Below are 18,182 nucleotides of genomic sequence, written 5' to 3'. Positions count from 1 at the left end.
AAATTTCCATTTAAGTTTGTAAGCTTAATTATATGGAAAATTTTATACATTTTTCCTTTACGTTGGTCTACTTTACGTTGATTTGGGTCTTTTAAATTTTATTCAGTTTTCCACTGAAAAGTATCTATAATTCAACAAGGAAATAATTATTAATTATAATTATTATCTATATAATTGAATTCATTGTAATTTGTTCCATAACAAACACTTTACCATTTCGTACTAGCTTTTATGCCCGTTCTTCGCATGGATCAGATAAAATATCAATGTAAACGAACTGAACAACGGGAGAACAATTAAGAAACATTTCTAAAATTGGATATATTTTGTGTGAATATATGTCCAACAACGTACATGTGTTTTCATTGGGAAGGCCGATGGGGGCTGAATCTGAACGTATACACTATCGGGGGTGTCACTATACGTCTGAGCAACCCCAATAACTATGGATTCGACACAAATTCTACTACTTTTACATGTCCCGGTGAACCACCCCTCAGACCCCCTTGGTTCGTATTGTGAAAAAATCTCCTCTGGCCCCCAGCAACCCCCAAACAATACCGCGAAAACTATGAATGTGACACTAGCATCTGCCATTTTCTACTACTTTGTACATATGCCGGTAAAAGTCCCTATAATCCTCTGGTTCCAATTAAAAAAAAAAAACAATGCCTCTGGCCCACAGCCGATGGGGGCTGTATTTGGAAGTCAACGCCTGTGGAAGTATCACCATTCATCTCAGCGACAGCGAAAACTATGGATTTGACACTAATATCGGTCACTTTCCATTATTTTTACATGTCTCGCAATTCCCCACCCCCGGTGACTCCCGGCCCGCATACAATGGTGGCTAAATTTGAAAATCATCGCTAATGAAAGTATCACCATTGATCTCAGCCACCGCGAAAACTACGGATTTGACATCGGTCATTGTGGATTATTTTTACATATCTCGTGATCCCCTTTATAATGCCCCTCTTTCTTAGCTGATGGGTGGTAAATATGAAAGTAAACGTGGTCTTGAGTTTCACCATTGAGCTCAGCTATCCCGAAAACTATGGATTTGACATTAATATCGGTCATTTTCGATTATTTTTACATGTCTCGGAATTCCCCCTCTGGTGACCCAAGGCCCGCATACAACGGTGGATGAATTTGAAAGTCATCGCTAATGGTAGTGTCGTCATTGATATCAGCAACCGCGAAAACTATGGATTTGACACTAATATCGGTCATTTTGGATTACTTTTACGTTTCGGTATCCCCCCCGTTGACGCACGGCCCGCAGCCGAACACGGTGAATTTGGAAGTTAATGCGATTGGAGTTTCACCATGGATCTCAGCGACCGCAAAAACTATGAAATCGACACTGATATCGTTCTACTTTTACATGTCCCGGTAAACGCTTCCCTGAGACCCCCTGGTTCGAATTTTGTTGAAAACGCTTTGCCTTGGTGTGGGACCTGGACCAAGGTATCTTTGACCAAAATTTGGTAACTCTCGGTCGACTTTTCTGGTCCCCAGGCCGGTCACGGTAAGCGTCCCCTGGTAAGGAATTTAAAAAACTCTTCGTCTTGGTCTGGGGCCTAGACCAAGCTACCCGTGACCAAATTTTGAAAAGTTTCGGTCCACTCGTATCGTCCACAGGCCGCACAAAGATAGACAGACAGACACACGAACAAACTCTATTTTATTTATATTAGAAAGGTCAGATCCGCCGTTATTGTATTAGTGCGGTGCTTGAGCGATTGATAGTAGAAATTCAAACTCCGATAAGTGATAATTTTATACTCTTTTTTCAGTAGAGAAGAGGTCGTGAATCATGGGTCAGAGTTGATGACAATGGGTTTTGGTGGGTCTGTGGGTCACAGTGGGTAAGAGTGGTTTATGGTGGGTGGTGGGTCAGAGTGGGTCACGGTGAGTCGTGGGTCACGACGGGTGGTGAGTCAGTTGGTCGTGGCTAAAGTTCTCATTGGTCCACGCCCTCTCTGAACTACTGTGTTGAAAATTAATCAGTGAAAATCAATTGCAATTGATCAATCAATTGAAAGTAATTGCTGTGGAAATCAATTGCAATTGAATCAATTGCCAATTAATTTCAATTGCAATTGAATTACAGAATTCAATTGCAATTACTTTCCACGGCAATTACTTTCAATCAATTGATCAATTGCAATTGATTCTCCTTTTTCAATGGCCAACTGCAATTAACAATTAACCATTACTTATTTCAATTGTTAATTGCAATTAACAATTAAATTTACATATTAATTGTTAATTGTTAATTCAATTGAAATTTGCCCAACACTGATAAAGATACTATCACGAGTTTACCTGACATATCGCGATATTGCTATATACTTTCACTTTCACTTTGTTACATAATAAGTTTCACGTACAGTCAACAGCAAAAGTATCTCCCTTTTACTGCTATAACTCCATTAGGTTGGGTCCAATACTTTTGTAGCAATCACAAACGCCTAGATAGATTCAACCTAATTTACACCAAGCATTTCGACCAGCACACGACAGTTGGTAAGCCTATGCGAGCACTGAAGCAGGTTTTAGGTGTGGAATTTTAAAAAGTCTACTTCAGGATTAATCTGTATTATTTGAAGCATGTTGTCCCATGAGTGCCACATATCAATGACATTAAAAAGTGTGCATAATGTATTAAATCATGTGAGAAGAAAGAAAAAACACTGATCATACATAAGTTATAAAATATTTGAAATCAACTGCAAATATCAAATCTCGAACAATTGAAGGAAATAAGTCTGTAAATCTTTATCTCCATTCGTGGACCTACTCCAATTCCTCCTCATTCTCCCATTCTAACATCTCTTACCTTTTCAAGTTTTTGCATATCACACGGAGTATGGACTGAAATTAAAATTGAAGCACGATAAAAATTTCGGACCTGTGAGGATTCGAACCCTTAGTAGAAAACCAATGCAGTAACCATTTGCTTACGACGACCACTTACTTGTTGTTTCACAAAACATTGTAGCTAATTGAATACCTTTGATGTAAGACTAATCCAGATACCAAGGCCTGTATGAAGAAACGATCATTAGTGACTTAATTATCATTTCCCTCTTCAGCTCAAAAACCAGATTAAATAGACATTTCTCATTGAGAAAGGTGTCTCAAAAGGATATTTTCAATCACACTCGACCCTAGCCATAGGAGCTAAATACGCTGTTCTGATTGGTTGAAATTATCAGTTTCTCGCCATGTAGCATCCGTTTCTGTCGGTTCTCGTAGCCGTGCGTGTTAGCGCAACAGACTAGTAGTCATAATTAGTTTTGGCCTGTGTTCAAACCCTGCTCAGGGAAAGTTTTTCATTTTTTTTTACCTTTTCATTACACTTCTTTCATTAAAATAAGATGAAAATAACACTCAAAAAAGTGATTTACTTAAGTTACGCGTGCAGTTTTGCTATACAAATCCATAGTATAAGTAGTAGTAATAATAGTAGGAGGAGGAGGACGAGGAGAAGTAATAGTAGTAGTAGGAGGAGGAGGAGGAGAAGGAGTAGAAGTAGTAGTAGGAGGAGGAGGAAGAAGAAGAGGAGGAGGAACGAGTTAGAAGCCCCGCAGGGCTCGTTTTGTTCCACCTTGAACCTATGCAACCAATCAGAAACGTGTATTTATCTCCTATAGCTAGGGTCAAGCGTGAAAAAAATATGCGACTCAAAACGTTGACTAAGGTTTTAATGTTGGTTTCACAGTGTAAAAAGAAGAAAAGATATTATTTTGTAATTACTTAAATTATCAACACGTCCAAGAATTAGGTTTCGAGATACTTTAAAATAAAATATGATCAAGAAACAGATTAGCTAGGTAATTAGTACTTTAATTTGTTACTTTTACATGCAGGACGTTTAACATAGTGGTACCGTATGAAACTACTGAGGGGCAGACCCGGGTTCGAGTCCCGTCGTGTGAACTAATTTTCTTCATCAAATTTTATTGTTTAGGTAATTGTTATTGTAACTAATGTACACTTTCTTGTTTTTCTACTACTACTACTATTATTATTATTATTATTATTATTATTATTATTATTATTATTATTATTATTATTATTATTATTATTAATGATCATTCCAAACCCCTATAGGTTCACGGATTTTTGTTTTATTTATTATGATGTAAAATAAAATGTGACTGTGCGAAAATTACGTTTATACGTACTTTGCAAGAGCTGCGGCTCAAATTATTCGCCGCAAACTCAGTCGTGTTTGACGGACAAAACTTAATATGAAGCAGGAGAGAAGGAAGTATAAAGATCTTGAAAAAGCTCAATAGATTTAGATGTTTCATGGTCTCTGTATACCGAAAAAGTTATCTTGAATATCCGTTCGTCCGCCCCGATCTAACGTGTTTACTCAGCTGGAAATCATATTGTTTAACGAATTTTTGTAAACTAGTAATAACCTATCCTACTAATGAAGAAATAAAATAAAATAATCTCTTCGAACTACTTATTAGCTTTAGTCCTTATTTACCACCGTACGACACCACACCCTTTTGAGTTACAACTCTTAATCAATCTTTACCGTTGTTTTTGTGCCATTTTATAAATTAAATATTATTGTACTATATGTAATTGTGTGTGTTGTACTGTCCGATGCATCTCCATCAACAGAGTAGGCCTATATTTCTTCTCATTTCACCGTTTGCTGAAATTGGAAGAAAACATATCTTTTATGCGTTTACTCTAAAATATCAATCTCATTAATCAATTAATGTAAATTAGAATCTATGAAAAATCAAGAAAAAGAATTTCTACTTACGTAATTATATTTCAAATCAGGATGCATGTAGTCCACGCCTGTAACAGAAATATTCAGAATTATCAGGGTAAGAATTAATGTAATTTGTCTTGAAGTGATAAAGGTACATATAATTATCAATTTAATGGAAACAGCTTAAAAATGCAAGTTACCAGATTAAATAAGGCTTTGCACTACCTTTCGTTCTCAGACTAGCTGTGACGCGCCGTGGAATGGAGTTATAGAGGTCAGACCTGTGTGTAGTGGATTGCTCAGTCACGTGAGAGAGGATGGATACGGAAATCTACGATGGATTCGTGTCTTCGAAAGGAAACACGCATGTTTAATTACGTTCAGGTCCAGAGATTGGGCGAGCCTGGGGAAGTGTTCAGCTTCAGCCCACAACGTTCCAGTTATGTGGATTTGTCAATCTGAAATATGGAGTCATTACCCAGAAAAAAAACATGGTCTCCAAAAATAGCGACAAATCACAAGCAGTGATGCGATCGGCGAGCGTCAGTACTTGTCCACCAAAAACCAGGATATTGCGGCCGCCATGTACAGCTGGGCGGAGTCACTGCGGATAAGTTTCTTTGGGCTTCTGCCACACATAAACATGGCCCGTAGTTTGAATTAAGGTGAATGTTGATTCACCTGGCCATACAACACGTTTCCAGTCATCAGCGGTCCATATTGCATACCATTGGTGTTTACTATAGGCCCTACCATTGGTGTAGTGTTAGAAGGTGTGCTCCCTTATAAGTAGATTCAAATACGCAACCCGATCCCGTAAAAATGTCATGTGACTCACGGTGGATTGTGATTGTCGACACAAGTTGTGGGAGGTGCTACTTGAGTTCCTCAGTCACTTGAATGACAATTCGCTTTAAAGTTCGTCTGAATTTGTCACTGCAGGTATTTTCCGACCATTCGTCCTTTCTCGTAGGTCGCCAACACCTTGGACACTATCCATCCAACACATTTCCCATCCACACTCACCCTCGCAGTACATAACTGAACGCCAATCAGCAAAATTTTACACTATCACGGTTTGTGCTATTCACTGCACACTGACGTTCTACTGCTTCTCACGTAGTACGAAGTTTACCCTAACATCACCACCAAAACTCAGCGCTGCTGTATAACGGTTGCCAAGTGAGACATCTGAAGTGTTTCCAAATCTAGGCGTTTCCATTAAAGTTATAAATATCTGTAGCTTTTAAACTATATATAACCTAATTCCAATATATGTTAATGTGTAGCGATATCTTTACTAGATATTGATATAGACGGATTTTCATATTCCTAGCTTATTGCTTCTATTACAATAATTTATACCAGGCAGGGGTAGAAGTGAGGGTGAACGTGGTCAAACGTCGTTCCTCCCACTTCCGTAAAAATATCTATGGCGTCCCTCCACTTTCTAAAAAATACAATGGGCGAAGATAAGGCAAGGAGGACTGCGTGACGTTATGCGTCCCCTTACTTTTACAGATCCACTTTTACCCCCTGATTTATACAACATAAAATAATGCAATGATTTAATAAAAAAAATAATAAAATCTTATAAAGTTATAAATAAACTAAAAATAAGTTTGTTGTTTGTTTACAATGGAAAAAAGAGAATAGAGAAACTGTCATAAACATCTGCACCTTAGTTATGATTAATGGCTCACAATAATATAACAATAATAACAATTTCAACCGAAATGGAAGAAAATTGAAGGAATACATTGTTCCTGATAGTCAAGGTAAAATGATTTTATTTTCCTCTAGCTCTGTTTCTTTCTTTCTCTTTTCTTAGTATTTGTTTACATATCAATCTACAAATTGGTACTTTAATCATTTTTCCCCGGCATATTGCCAAGAGGATTTTATTAAATACACGTGCAGTACCTTATTCAGAAAAATAAATTTAGAATTTTTCAGTGAAATTTATATATGTTATAAAAATGAAGTAGCTACTGCCTGTTACATAACGAAAAAAATGGCTGAACGATTTGAAATTAGTTTTTGAAGTTAACATATCCTTGAGATAGTATTTAATTATGCCATCTTGCTGAAAATGGATATCCTGAAGGAGCGAAGAGAAGAGTTCAAAATTTATGCCAAAAATAGATTATCTAAGCCTAAGGACTCTCTCAAGTTTAGAGAATGAAACTCGATATATAAACTTTGTTCGTTTCGTCAGTGTAAGTTGGTTTCCCTTAGCCTATATAGTTTACTCACTGGAGGAGGATATTTTGCATATTACATGTTATAACATATCACAAATTCGTACTCATTCAGTAATCAGGGGATACTACTTCGAATTAGTGGTGGATTGCTCAGTTCTGGTGGGAATGGTCCCTGGTTAGTTTGGGCATTTATTCCGAATAATAGTCATCTGCCTGGTTCTCGATAAAAAGCATAATAACAGCTAGGGAAATGTAAAAATAATGAAATTTTAACACTGTTTCAAAAGGTTATAATAGTGTAGCGGACGGTAGAGCAGAATAAGGTAGAAATAAGTAGGATAGGGTCGGGTCGGGTTAGCTTAGGGTTAATGAAGTTTGGACCCATTTTGTCAAAATTAATAGTGTCATTTCTCGTCTCTGCCTAAGGATACCAAATGGAGCGTCTCTGTACACCTGCAGTTATGTTCAGAACACAAATGCTCGTTACTTTCGTACAATCCAACAGTGTGATAACCTTGCGCGAAGTAGTTCCTTCCGCTTGCCAAATAGTTCCACGTTTATAACTGTTTATAAAAAATAATAAACTTAACTTCCACTCTCCTTACATATTATGAAGCAAGTAAATGAGAAAATCATCCATTTCTTCCCAGTAAATTTCCACAATTTTGCTAGAAACGAAGGACCAACTTCGGAACTTAACCCTTAGTATGAGGTAGACAACATCATGTCCGTGGGTTTGCTTACGATTCTAGCATTTCCTCCCACATTATCATTCCATTAATTATTTTATAACTATTCACTTCCATTAACCATCCATCTCTCAGCCTACGAAGCATAAATATGAGACGTGAAACCCGAAATTTCATTTTATTTCATTCAATATTAAATCAATTGGAACTAGTTTGTTATCATTACTACTACCATATCTATTTATTTGTTGATTTAAATTTTAATTCTTGTGTTCAAAGCATTCCAATCGATCTGTAAATTTTCACATGGACCATTACTTACCAAAACTCTGCCAATACCATCAGTCATATATATTCATGGATTAATATAAATAATTTACGAGTATGTTCAATTGGCTAAATAAAACGACGGTGAAATAATATTGTTAATGTGTAAAGTAATTCGATAATAGTACTGAAGAATCCCAAGACAGCTCATGGGATCATTATTATCTTAAGTTCGTACGACCTAGTATTCAATTCAGTAGAACATTTAGATTATGTTTACTTGGGGATATGTCTTGTTCTGGTTAAATTTTGTCTGTGTCTCCCTTGAACACACTCGTTATCATATCTACTATATTACAAATTAGCATTCTATCACAACATCGCTCCCTCATATCATTGAGTTTTTTTAAGTATGAATAAGATTCCGTTGGTAAGTTTGGTTAGTGAATCAAACATGAAAATACTAATTAGTGTATTAATTCAGGCTGTAAACAAGCACATTTACTTAAAGATACTAAATAAAATTACTAACACAACAGTCTTCGTGTGCTTCTACGCGTAGCTCACATTATAGCTTTTAAAAGAATTGCAAAACTTTGATGAGCATGTACACTCATGTCCAAAATTATTGTCGCATGTCTATAAATATGTTGTTGTAGGAATATAATTTGATAACGAATTCGCCCGGTATTTCTTATAATGCTAGTATGTGTACAATCGGCAAAGACATGTATGTGGCAAATTTCATGTCAAAATAAGAGCAATAAATAAGAACAATAAAACGAAAATAAAACTTTCTTGTCCATTTGCAACATTTTGTTTTACTCCTTCTAATTTTCGTATTTATAATTCTTTTCATACGAAATTTACCACAAATATACATTTCCCGATTATACACATAATATCAGTATTAAAAGTACCCTGCAAAATCGTTATCAAATTGTATTCTTACAAGAAGACAATTATAGATATGCGACAATCAATTTGGACATGAGTGTACATAGGCAGTGATTGTGCTGTACTGCTAAGGAGAGTAACAATAGTTACATATTTAATTAGTTTACTAAATTCAATCCATTGACTTTATTACTGAGTAATACTTCAGTACATGTGATAAATACTTTGTTGTGTAATCTTGTAAATTAGTACATTGTAATTCTGTCCTTAAATAAACAAATATATTCAAATAATTGGTTACAAACAAACACACAAACAGTTTACTTTTCAATGAAACCTTAAGTTCTATTACATTTTTTATTCTTCGTTTTGTTAGTAACGTCGTAGGCACTTGAAAAACATGCATCGTATATTTCTCTAAGCCGCTTCCTTACCGAGCGGCGCAGACAGGTTCTTCAGAACTGACAGATGACCTACAAACATGGGAGTCATTATTTTAACCACATGAGTAGCAGACCGAAATTCAATCACAAAATTTCGGCAAAATTTAGAATCGACGCATGAGCGAATAGAAGTGTTTTTCGTAATCACCTACATCTAAAGTATTTTATAGAGAAATTTAAAAAAATCAATGGAAATGTCCATTGTTCTGATACACAATAAAGAACACCTATTTACATAAACTTTCGATTTTTTAAAATTACAGATTTGGTTTTATTACAAAGCATAGCTTGATGTGTTAAGTTGTTATTTGCTTGCTCTGTTTTATAAATTTGAATTTCTCTGTAAATAACAATCCTAATGAAGTGGTGTCTCGTAAAATAATTTTTCGGTAGTTTACAGCCGTTAGAAAATTCTAACTCTAGAATTCTTTCAGTTTTGTAAATAAGCAAAACGTAAAATCAATGAAGGTAACCATATATATTTTATTATATATAATAAAAGCTGGCCATTCGTAACAAATGTTCCATTTCATTGTATAAGAAACCAATTCTGCTGTTTCTCGGGGCACGCAAATTATCAATAGCTTTTAAAGTCTAGTTTTTGCCATTTCTTCTCTATTGATACAATAGTTATGCACTGACATGACTCTGAATTATGACATTTTCTTAAATGCTTTTGTATTCTTTGATATGATAAAACAACTTATGTTTCTGAAGTGGACATAGGAATATTTACTATGATTTTCACTAGTTTTGTTGTGTGCTGGAAGGTTCAATGTCTTTCTACGGATTCACCATCAATTTCACGACGCTGCTATCTCGTATATTTGAATTGCCAGGTATATTGTTCTTTACACTGTTAACAGTTTACACGCAACATGTAATGCACCAAATTAATATGACAGTTGCAGACGTGCCTTTAATTAGGAACGCTTCGTGAATGTGGTTTCGCATTGTAGTCTCAAGCCACTTTATTTTATACGTTCTCTTTTAGAGTTAGGCTATAAAGGATGAGATTTACAGTTTAAAGAGATTTCCATAATGTGTTCGATGCTCTCTAACCGGGAATTGAACCCAGGACTTGTGTACTAAAGGCATATACTGGTTAGTATATAAATGAGGAGGGCAACGCATTTCTTAACATTAACCAAACTACAAAAAACTCTAGAGTTAGCTTTATCTTCGTACTCCTAACGGAGACGTACAGCATATTCAAACACACTCAAAATTTGATGCAATGATTAATGAAAAGTGAGCGAATGTGACAATTTCTCCCTACGAGATTATCATGAGAGTTACTTGTAACAATGCTCCTGCGAGCGAGTCATGATAGAATATTTGGCGTGCTTACCGTACCAAGCGCGTACCCAGAAAATTTTGTTGGGATGAGTCCAAAGTTGGGAACGGTGGGGTCTAATATTACAGGAACTATACATTATTCGGCGTAAGCTCTAAACTCCGATAAACAAAATATTTGTATCCTTCCGCTTGTCACAAATACGATTGGCTAGTGATGTATCACTCAAACTCCCCACGGGGAGGAGCTAATTATACACGTTCATTTTGACAATACTGTCTCGTGTTGTCCAGATACTTACAGCAGCAACAGAAAAGAAAGAAAAGAAACTCGAAAGATTAAAAAAAAATATTTGAATTTTGCTCGTAAATAATTGTTGCTTAGTGAGTAAAGGTTTGCCTTGTTGGTGTTTGACCACAATACTCGCGGAACCGAGATTCATGCCAGTCATCTTTCAGACTTTAAAAGCAGAACACGCGTCCACAGTTGAGTTGGCGCCAGAATTACTGCGCATGCTTAGTGTTTATTTCTATTGTTTCATTAGCCACACTCGATTGCAGTATTATTAGATAATCCGTATTATATTTTTGTCATTTATAATAATATAAATCAGTTTTATATGAAGCTTCATAGTAAAAGTAATAATGCAATCACATGAACTATTTTGCGGAGGAGTACAAGCGTCGGTAGGACAACAGCAAATCAGCGAGATTTAGTTTCACGTGGCTTTGTTTATCGCAGTTTAGAGCTTACGCCGAATAATGTGTACGTCTGTGTACCATTAACCTAGTGTAATTCTACACTTTGAAACAATAAGTAATTGTTAAATTATACCACTTATATTCTCAGGGAAAAATGATAGATTTTTTTATAGGAAAAGAAAGAGTACAGATGAAGTGTAAGATCAAATCTTTGGGCTACCTCAATCATTTCATTCTTGAAACAATTATAGTTTTATTATGAAAGTGTGCTAATGTATGTCGAGTTACAAAGTTTTGAGAGGTGCGTTCCTGATGTTGACATTAGTTAAATTCAGCATAGTGTTAATGTGTTTCTTACAGTTATCATGCTTCTTTACATTGTCGATCAGGTAACTCAAGTATGTTACACCTTTCAGGCTAATTGCTGAATCCCTCCAAATAACAGGCAATGATAGCAAAATAACGATACTATAACTTCATAATCTGTCAGCCATTTATTGCTTTAAGTCAACTTTGAAAATTTCGACATTTTAGTTTTCACCTTCTGATCTTTAGTTGAATTAATCTGTCCCAACTTCTTTCTAAACTTTCACAATCCGTCAATGCACTAAATGATATACAGTACTTTGCAAACGCTCAACGTAATTCTTCACACAATGGAGTAATGATAAGATGTTTGCTACAAGAAATCTCCTGAAAAATGTTTCGGTGTAAAACAGGCCTTAGAATCACTAATATTGAGAGAGAATTTTAGGAAAACCTAACACTAGAGCCTATCAAAGATGTAATGGAAGGTATACGTAAGTATACGGCGTATACCCACATAATATTTATATGTTCATAACATATGAGTTTACTTTAATTCAAAGATGTAATGTAACGTAGGGAGCTACTGTTCTAACACATTTGGAAATATTGTATATATGACTTCAAATCGTGAATTTTCGTCAAACAGGATTAGTGGATGAAAAGGAAAGGAAACAAGAAACTGTAAGTTTTGGAAAGTTCGCTATTTAACCCTTTGACTGCGGAATTAAATTTTCGGGTGGCTCCTGGAAAAGGGACAATTTAGTAGCCAAATTATGAAATTTTCATATTTCTATATTCATATTCAAATCTAAAAGACTGCCAACTTCACCCTCATCTCCTCAAACATCTGAATCAGAATCTATCAAAAATGCAGCTATCTGATTGTCGCTGATTGTCTTACTGTTGTTCGGCATTGTTTTCTGCTGTACTTGGCTAGCTTCAAACCCACAAACACAGCACAACAGAATGACGAAAAACTTTCGTATTCATTCGTGCTTAACTGAGAAGTTCCAAGAAATCGCCGCCAGTTTGTAGCACAATGCAACGCCTTATCACTACTATATATTCCGTATACAATGAGCGACAGAAATCGACTATCGCAGCGAAGTATGAAAAAAATAGACATTGTGGATTAAAGTCGATTTCTGCAAAGAAAGGCAAAAATTTTCAGTTCGACTAAAGTCGACTTTCGCAGCGAAAGAGTTAATAAACCATAAAAACACGGTAGTTCTTGATTGAATATGAATGAAAGCGTGGCAGACTATTTTTCTCTTTTCATAATGAATTTTCAACAAATTATTCAGTTTGAAAATGTGAATCCTTTTTAAAACTAAGTGTACCATTCATTAATTACGAATTGTGTCACGTGAATATTGAATAAGTTTTAGAATACTATTTTCTAAAAAAAAAAAAAAGTTCGAAATGTGCTACGCAAATTTTACTTAACGTTTTTTTTTCTTAAACTGACTGAACAAAGTTGATCCTTTTCTTTACTGAATGTGGAACAGACTCCAATCTTTCAGCGGCTATTTGAAACAGATGGTTTTGGTGTTTTGTTTCAAAGTCATGATAAATTAAATAAATACATATCATCGTTTCTATATTGGCAGAAGAGTTTATATTAAAAAAATGTAAATATTTAACGCTGAGTGTGTATTGTAGTGTTTCATATAGAACATCAAATGAATGTTGCAAATAACATTCACTCGTAATGTTTCAAAGAACATTCATTCACGCGTAACTTTGCGACGGGAATTTTAATGACTGTTACATGTTTCGTAGAAGCGTTTTCAGCTAATATGCTCTTAATTTTACATGTTTTTGTACGAGTTACTGGAGTTACAAATTTCTTCTTTGTATAATATGGTTGACCTAATATTACAAAATTGAAATTTTATTGATATACCGCATGCGACATAAGAGTAAATGATTAGAAATTTCTTCTTTGGTGCGGAAGACGTACTTTGGATTTTTGGTTGGAATGCATATAAATTGAATTCCACGTAAAGGCGTAATTCAATGTTTAATTTAGTCTCTATGCTGCAAAAGTCAATTCAGTGTAAATAAAAGAAAAACATTATTCATTGCTATCGATAAAGGCTAGCTATTTTGAGTTTATGGTTATTTACTTGTCCTGTAATTCTATATGATATTTCAGTTTAGATATCTACATAAGTAAACTAATTATGAAATTCAATATTAATTGATCTCGAATTTTGTTTTAAGCAAATTATTTTTATCTTTCATAGTGAAACAAAATAACTTATATATATCTATACAAGGATTTCAAAACATGACGTGTACATTTGTACAGGGAAGAAAGTTACAAGAATGTGAACATAAAATATCTTTAGTTCACTGGTGAAAACGACATACTTTATATACTCCTAAATGGTAAATTTTTAATTGAGTCATTATCACCTGTTTCAGTTCACTAACTATTCGAGCGAAAAATTGGCCAAAAAATGACGTATTATATTTTGCCATCCTTGTAAAGTATATTTTGTGTGACCTTGAGTAAAGAGTTGAGAAAAAAAGACTCATAAAATGCTCCCTGTGAAATATTGTATTGTACGAGTCAAAAAAATAGACATTACGCAAAAATGATTAAAAAAGACTGGAAACTTTTGAAATGTGGGAGTGGAGAAGAATGGAATGAATTAGGTGAGTTGAGCGGAAAACGAATTGAGAGGGTGTTAGAAATGATGGGAAAGAAAAAAAACAATTTAAGTATTATTAAGAAGAGGAAGATATATTGGTTGGGACATTGGATAAGGAGGAACTGTATCGTGAGGGACGTGCAAGAGTGTAGAGTGGCAGGAAAGAGAGGGAGGGGTGAAGGAGACTACAATTAATGGACGATATCAAAATAGAAAAATCGTATGTGAACTCGAAGAGATTAGCGGAAGACCGTGGAGCATTCAAGCTTCTCAGTTGCAGTAAGTGACCTGTTAATAATGGCAGAACACCTATGATAATTATGATGATGTATAGATATACTTATTTATTTATTTATTTATTTAACAATCACCAGATACAGCTCAGAGGCCATTTTACACTGGATATCCAACAACAACAATAACAATGGAAATGATTAGGGAAGGTATCGGCCAGGGCCTGTTTAGTAGGTAGGACTGGTAGGACTGAGGGAAACCCTAGAAAACCTCAGTCAGGATGGTCGGCAGCGGGATTCGAACCCACGACCTCCCAAATGCGAAGCCAACACTCTACCACTTGAGCTCCTTCGCTCGGTAAATACTATTATATACGAATGTATATATAGTGTAAGTAAGCCCTTACTCTTACACTTATATAGTGTAAGTGAAATATTACCACTTAATTTAAATATTTCAAATAGATTAATATTTTAAAAGAAATGTGACGGTCATAAATTTTATCAAGAACATTTAAGTGTGTTCAGTTTAACCCTACATTCTTGGACATAAGCGTGAAACTCCATTTCACTGAAAATTGTTAAATGATTAGTTCATTTTCTTTCTGAGAAGACTAGATGAACACTATTTTTCCATCTATAAACCAATGAATGCTTGTGTAAGGAAATCATTAATACTAGAAGAACTAGTTAAACAGATGTTTCGTCACGTAATCCATATCTAGCAAGTTAACACAGTATGTAACTTCACTATCTCAATTTTGTTATTACTTACACGGGAGAAATCACTTAGAACTAGTCTAATTAATTTCATAATGTATTATTAGACTTTCAAACTATGTTATGCGTAAGTATCGGAAGACATAGAATAGATACATTCGTCCGTCTGACTGTAGCAGGTAGCAGGCAAAAACGGTAAGATATATCGATAAACAAGTTTTTTGAGTAGATTCACCGTCTCTAGAATATGTTATATCTCCTCTGTTAAATCTCTATTCAGACAGGAAATATAGTTGAAATCAACTGTTTCCGATTTCAGTGTTGATTACCATACAACAAAAATAACAACAGATAGCGAGAAGTGATTTAGCACATTAAGGAAAGATTCATGTTCATCCTTATTATTCTACTAGAACTTGGCGTGAGAAGAGAAAATACTAACACTCAAGGTTTCAACATTGTTCCCATAGAACAAAAACCAAGGATGTTACAAAATAGAGGATATGCCCATATGTATTTTCATTCTATTAACTCAATGAAGCTAAAAAAAAAAAAACAACGGAGAATATATATTGATGCATATTTCTGAGACTTTACATTAATCTTCACTACTTGGATTTAAAATCAATTGACAGCGAGAGTGAATTTTCTCCTACTCTTACGCCAAGATGAAAAAAAAAAAAAAAAGTTCCACAATATCCTACGCAATAGTTGTTCCATTTTGATACTAGGGTCTATATTATATGTATGTTTATTGAGGCTCTTACTTAATCTCAACTAGTTGGAGGTGGTCAGTCAAACATGAGCAGTTACCCTCCTCTCAATACACACACGCACGCACACACACACACACACACACACAGAGATAGATAGAGAGAGCCAGCCAGCCAGACAGACAGACAGAAAGAGAAAGAGAGAGTCAGACACTATGATTTTCTTTAAAAATATGTTCTACAATAGTTTTCACTACTACTGTAAAATACGATCATTCGCCTGTGATGAAATATAGCGTAAATTTTTCTGTGAATTTCCAAATTGTCTTTACTGATGGAGCTGAAATGGATCAGTGAATTCCTGTCCCCTTTATAAATAAAGTATTTTAGTGAGAATTTCGTAACAGTACTCCGATTGTTGTAAAACAAAATGTGCTTTCTGCTTGGCACTCCTGTAATTACTCCTATATTAATTACACCTATAATCACTCCTATATTAATTATCCCTATAATCACTCCTATAATGAAACTTACTCCTATAAGTCGGGGTTAAAATTTGTGAGAGGGGAAAAGGGAGAATCGCTCACTTCAGCAATGACCAACATCACTACTTGTAACACATGAGTAAGCAAGAAACTGCTTGCCAAGCTCAGCCTCGGTGCGATAAGTGCGTCGGTTCTCATTGGACGTACTAATGCGAAGAGAAGACCAGACACACCAGCGAAATGTGTCAACTGTAAAGGCGCTCATCCGGCTAATTATTCCGGATGTCCGCGAATACAACAAATTTTACAAGCAAAAAGGAAAACAATACCAGCAAGCACAATTTCATATTCAGCACCTTTTCAAGATACCATTGCTACATCCACTTCAAAGCCTGAGCCTACAATATCACGCACTATCGCAGCTTCAACATCGAAGACGTTTCCTAATGATAACACATCCTCTGAAGACATCATCCAAACCATTTAAGAACTTCTTCAACTTCTGAAGAATTTGAACATGACCAACATAGTACATAGGCTTTACATCTACATGCCAAACCTGAAAGCCACCCCAGATATGCTCAGCAAATTCATCATCCGCATGAATTTCTTCTCTGAACTACTACTATAAAGTCAAGAAGACTTTTCAGCGCTCCAGCATTTCAGCGCTTCATTATTGTTATAGGAAACGTTTTTCTTGTTTTATTTGTATTGTTCTGTATTTTCGTATTTTGTAATTTTGTATTGTAAAGAGCCAAAATAAATAAATTAAATAAATAAATCCCCTGTTACCCATCTCCCAATGAAAACTACAATTACTCAAGAGAAGACATTTATCCTCTGCGGCCTGTCCATCTTCAGACGGGAATGAAATTGCAAAAATAAAGAAGGAAACTGCTTTTGATATGGATCAAATGTCGGATCAACAGTGTATATTGTATATCAGTAGACTGGTGCATATATATTATCGTATTTCTTCTGCGTCATTTACAAGATCATTAATATGCGGAAAAAAGGTGTATCAATTAGTCCAACTGTCGACCGCCCGTGCATTAGGAATTACTAAAATGTTGAAAATCTCCTCACTCATGAATATTCATGATTGAGGAGAAAATGTCCCACAACTACTAGTTAGTCATTTTTTCTTTTGTTCAAATCTTTCTCTCCTTTTTTTTAAGTGTTTAGCAGTACGAGAAAATGTGTTGCGAAGTTAATTCCAAGGGAATCAATTGTGTTATACAGATTTCGTTCTACAGCTCAATTGCTTATTTTAGGAGCATTATTATACATTAGTGACTTTGCAGAAGCTTTCCACTTTCATCTATTCTGTCATATACAGGCGATGTAATAATCTATTAAGTTATTTCTTGTTCCAAGGATTGTCTCCAACTTCAACGAAGGTTAGATGGTAACCTAGTATGAAAATGACATTTCATGTTCAAAAATTAAACGTTTTGAAGTAAACGAAGTGGAAAATCAGATAAACGAAACTGAAACTTGTCAGTTCGATTTCTTGAGACGTGTTTGGTTAATCACAATAATCTTCAAAAAATCAATTACTTTCTCGCTTCTATTTACCAAGAGAATCCAGATTGGGAGATCACATTCAGTGTTTGATTTGGATGCATCCGAATTTTTTCGAATTAAAGCAATCAAAAATTTTTCTAAAATAGCTTCGGCTTGCCCCTCCCCTCAAAAAAGAATTCAATAATGAAGGAATAAGTCAAGACTGCCCTCCTTACCTACGTCAAGAATTAATATTCACAAATATTCACCTATAAGGAAACTTGCCACATTTGTACAATTGTGTT

At 35.1% G+C, this 18,182-nt stretch overlaps 1 protein-coding gene across 1 annotated transcript in view; it reads right to left on the bottom strand.

Moving 5' to 3' along the window:
* amon (prohormone processing protease amontillado) overlaps positions 1-18,182 on the bottom strand; it is an 851,181-nt gene that overhangs the window by 330,833 nt on the left and 502,166 nt on the right. The window contains exon 5 of the mRNA XM_081730809.1: positions 4,802-4,839. Within this exon, the coding sequence (XP_081586935.1) occupies positions 4,802-4,839 (38 nt within the window). The remainder of the gene's footprint in view (positions 1-4,801; positions 4,840-18,182) is intronic.

Source organism: Thermobia domestica, chromosome 11 (assembly GCF_964235325.1).
Source record: "Thermobia domestica chromosome 11, izTheDome1.hap1.1, whole genome shotgun sequence".
Taxonomy (NCBI): domain Eukaryota; kingdom Metazoa; phylum Arthropoda; class Insecta; order Zygentoma; family Lepismatidae; genus Thermobia; species Thermobia domestica.
Note: the sequence above shows the minus strand (reverse complement) of the source record. Positions and strands in the feature narration are given on the sequence as shown.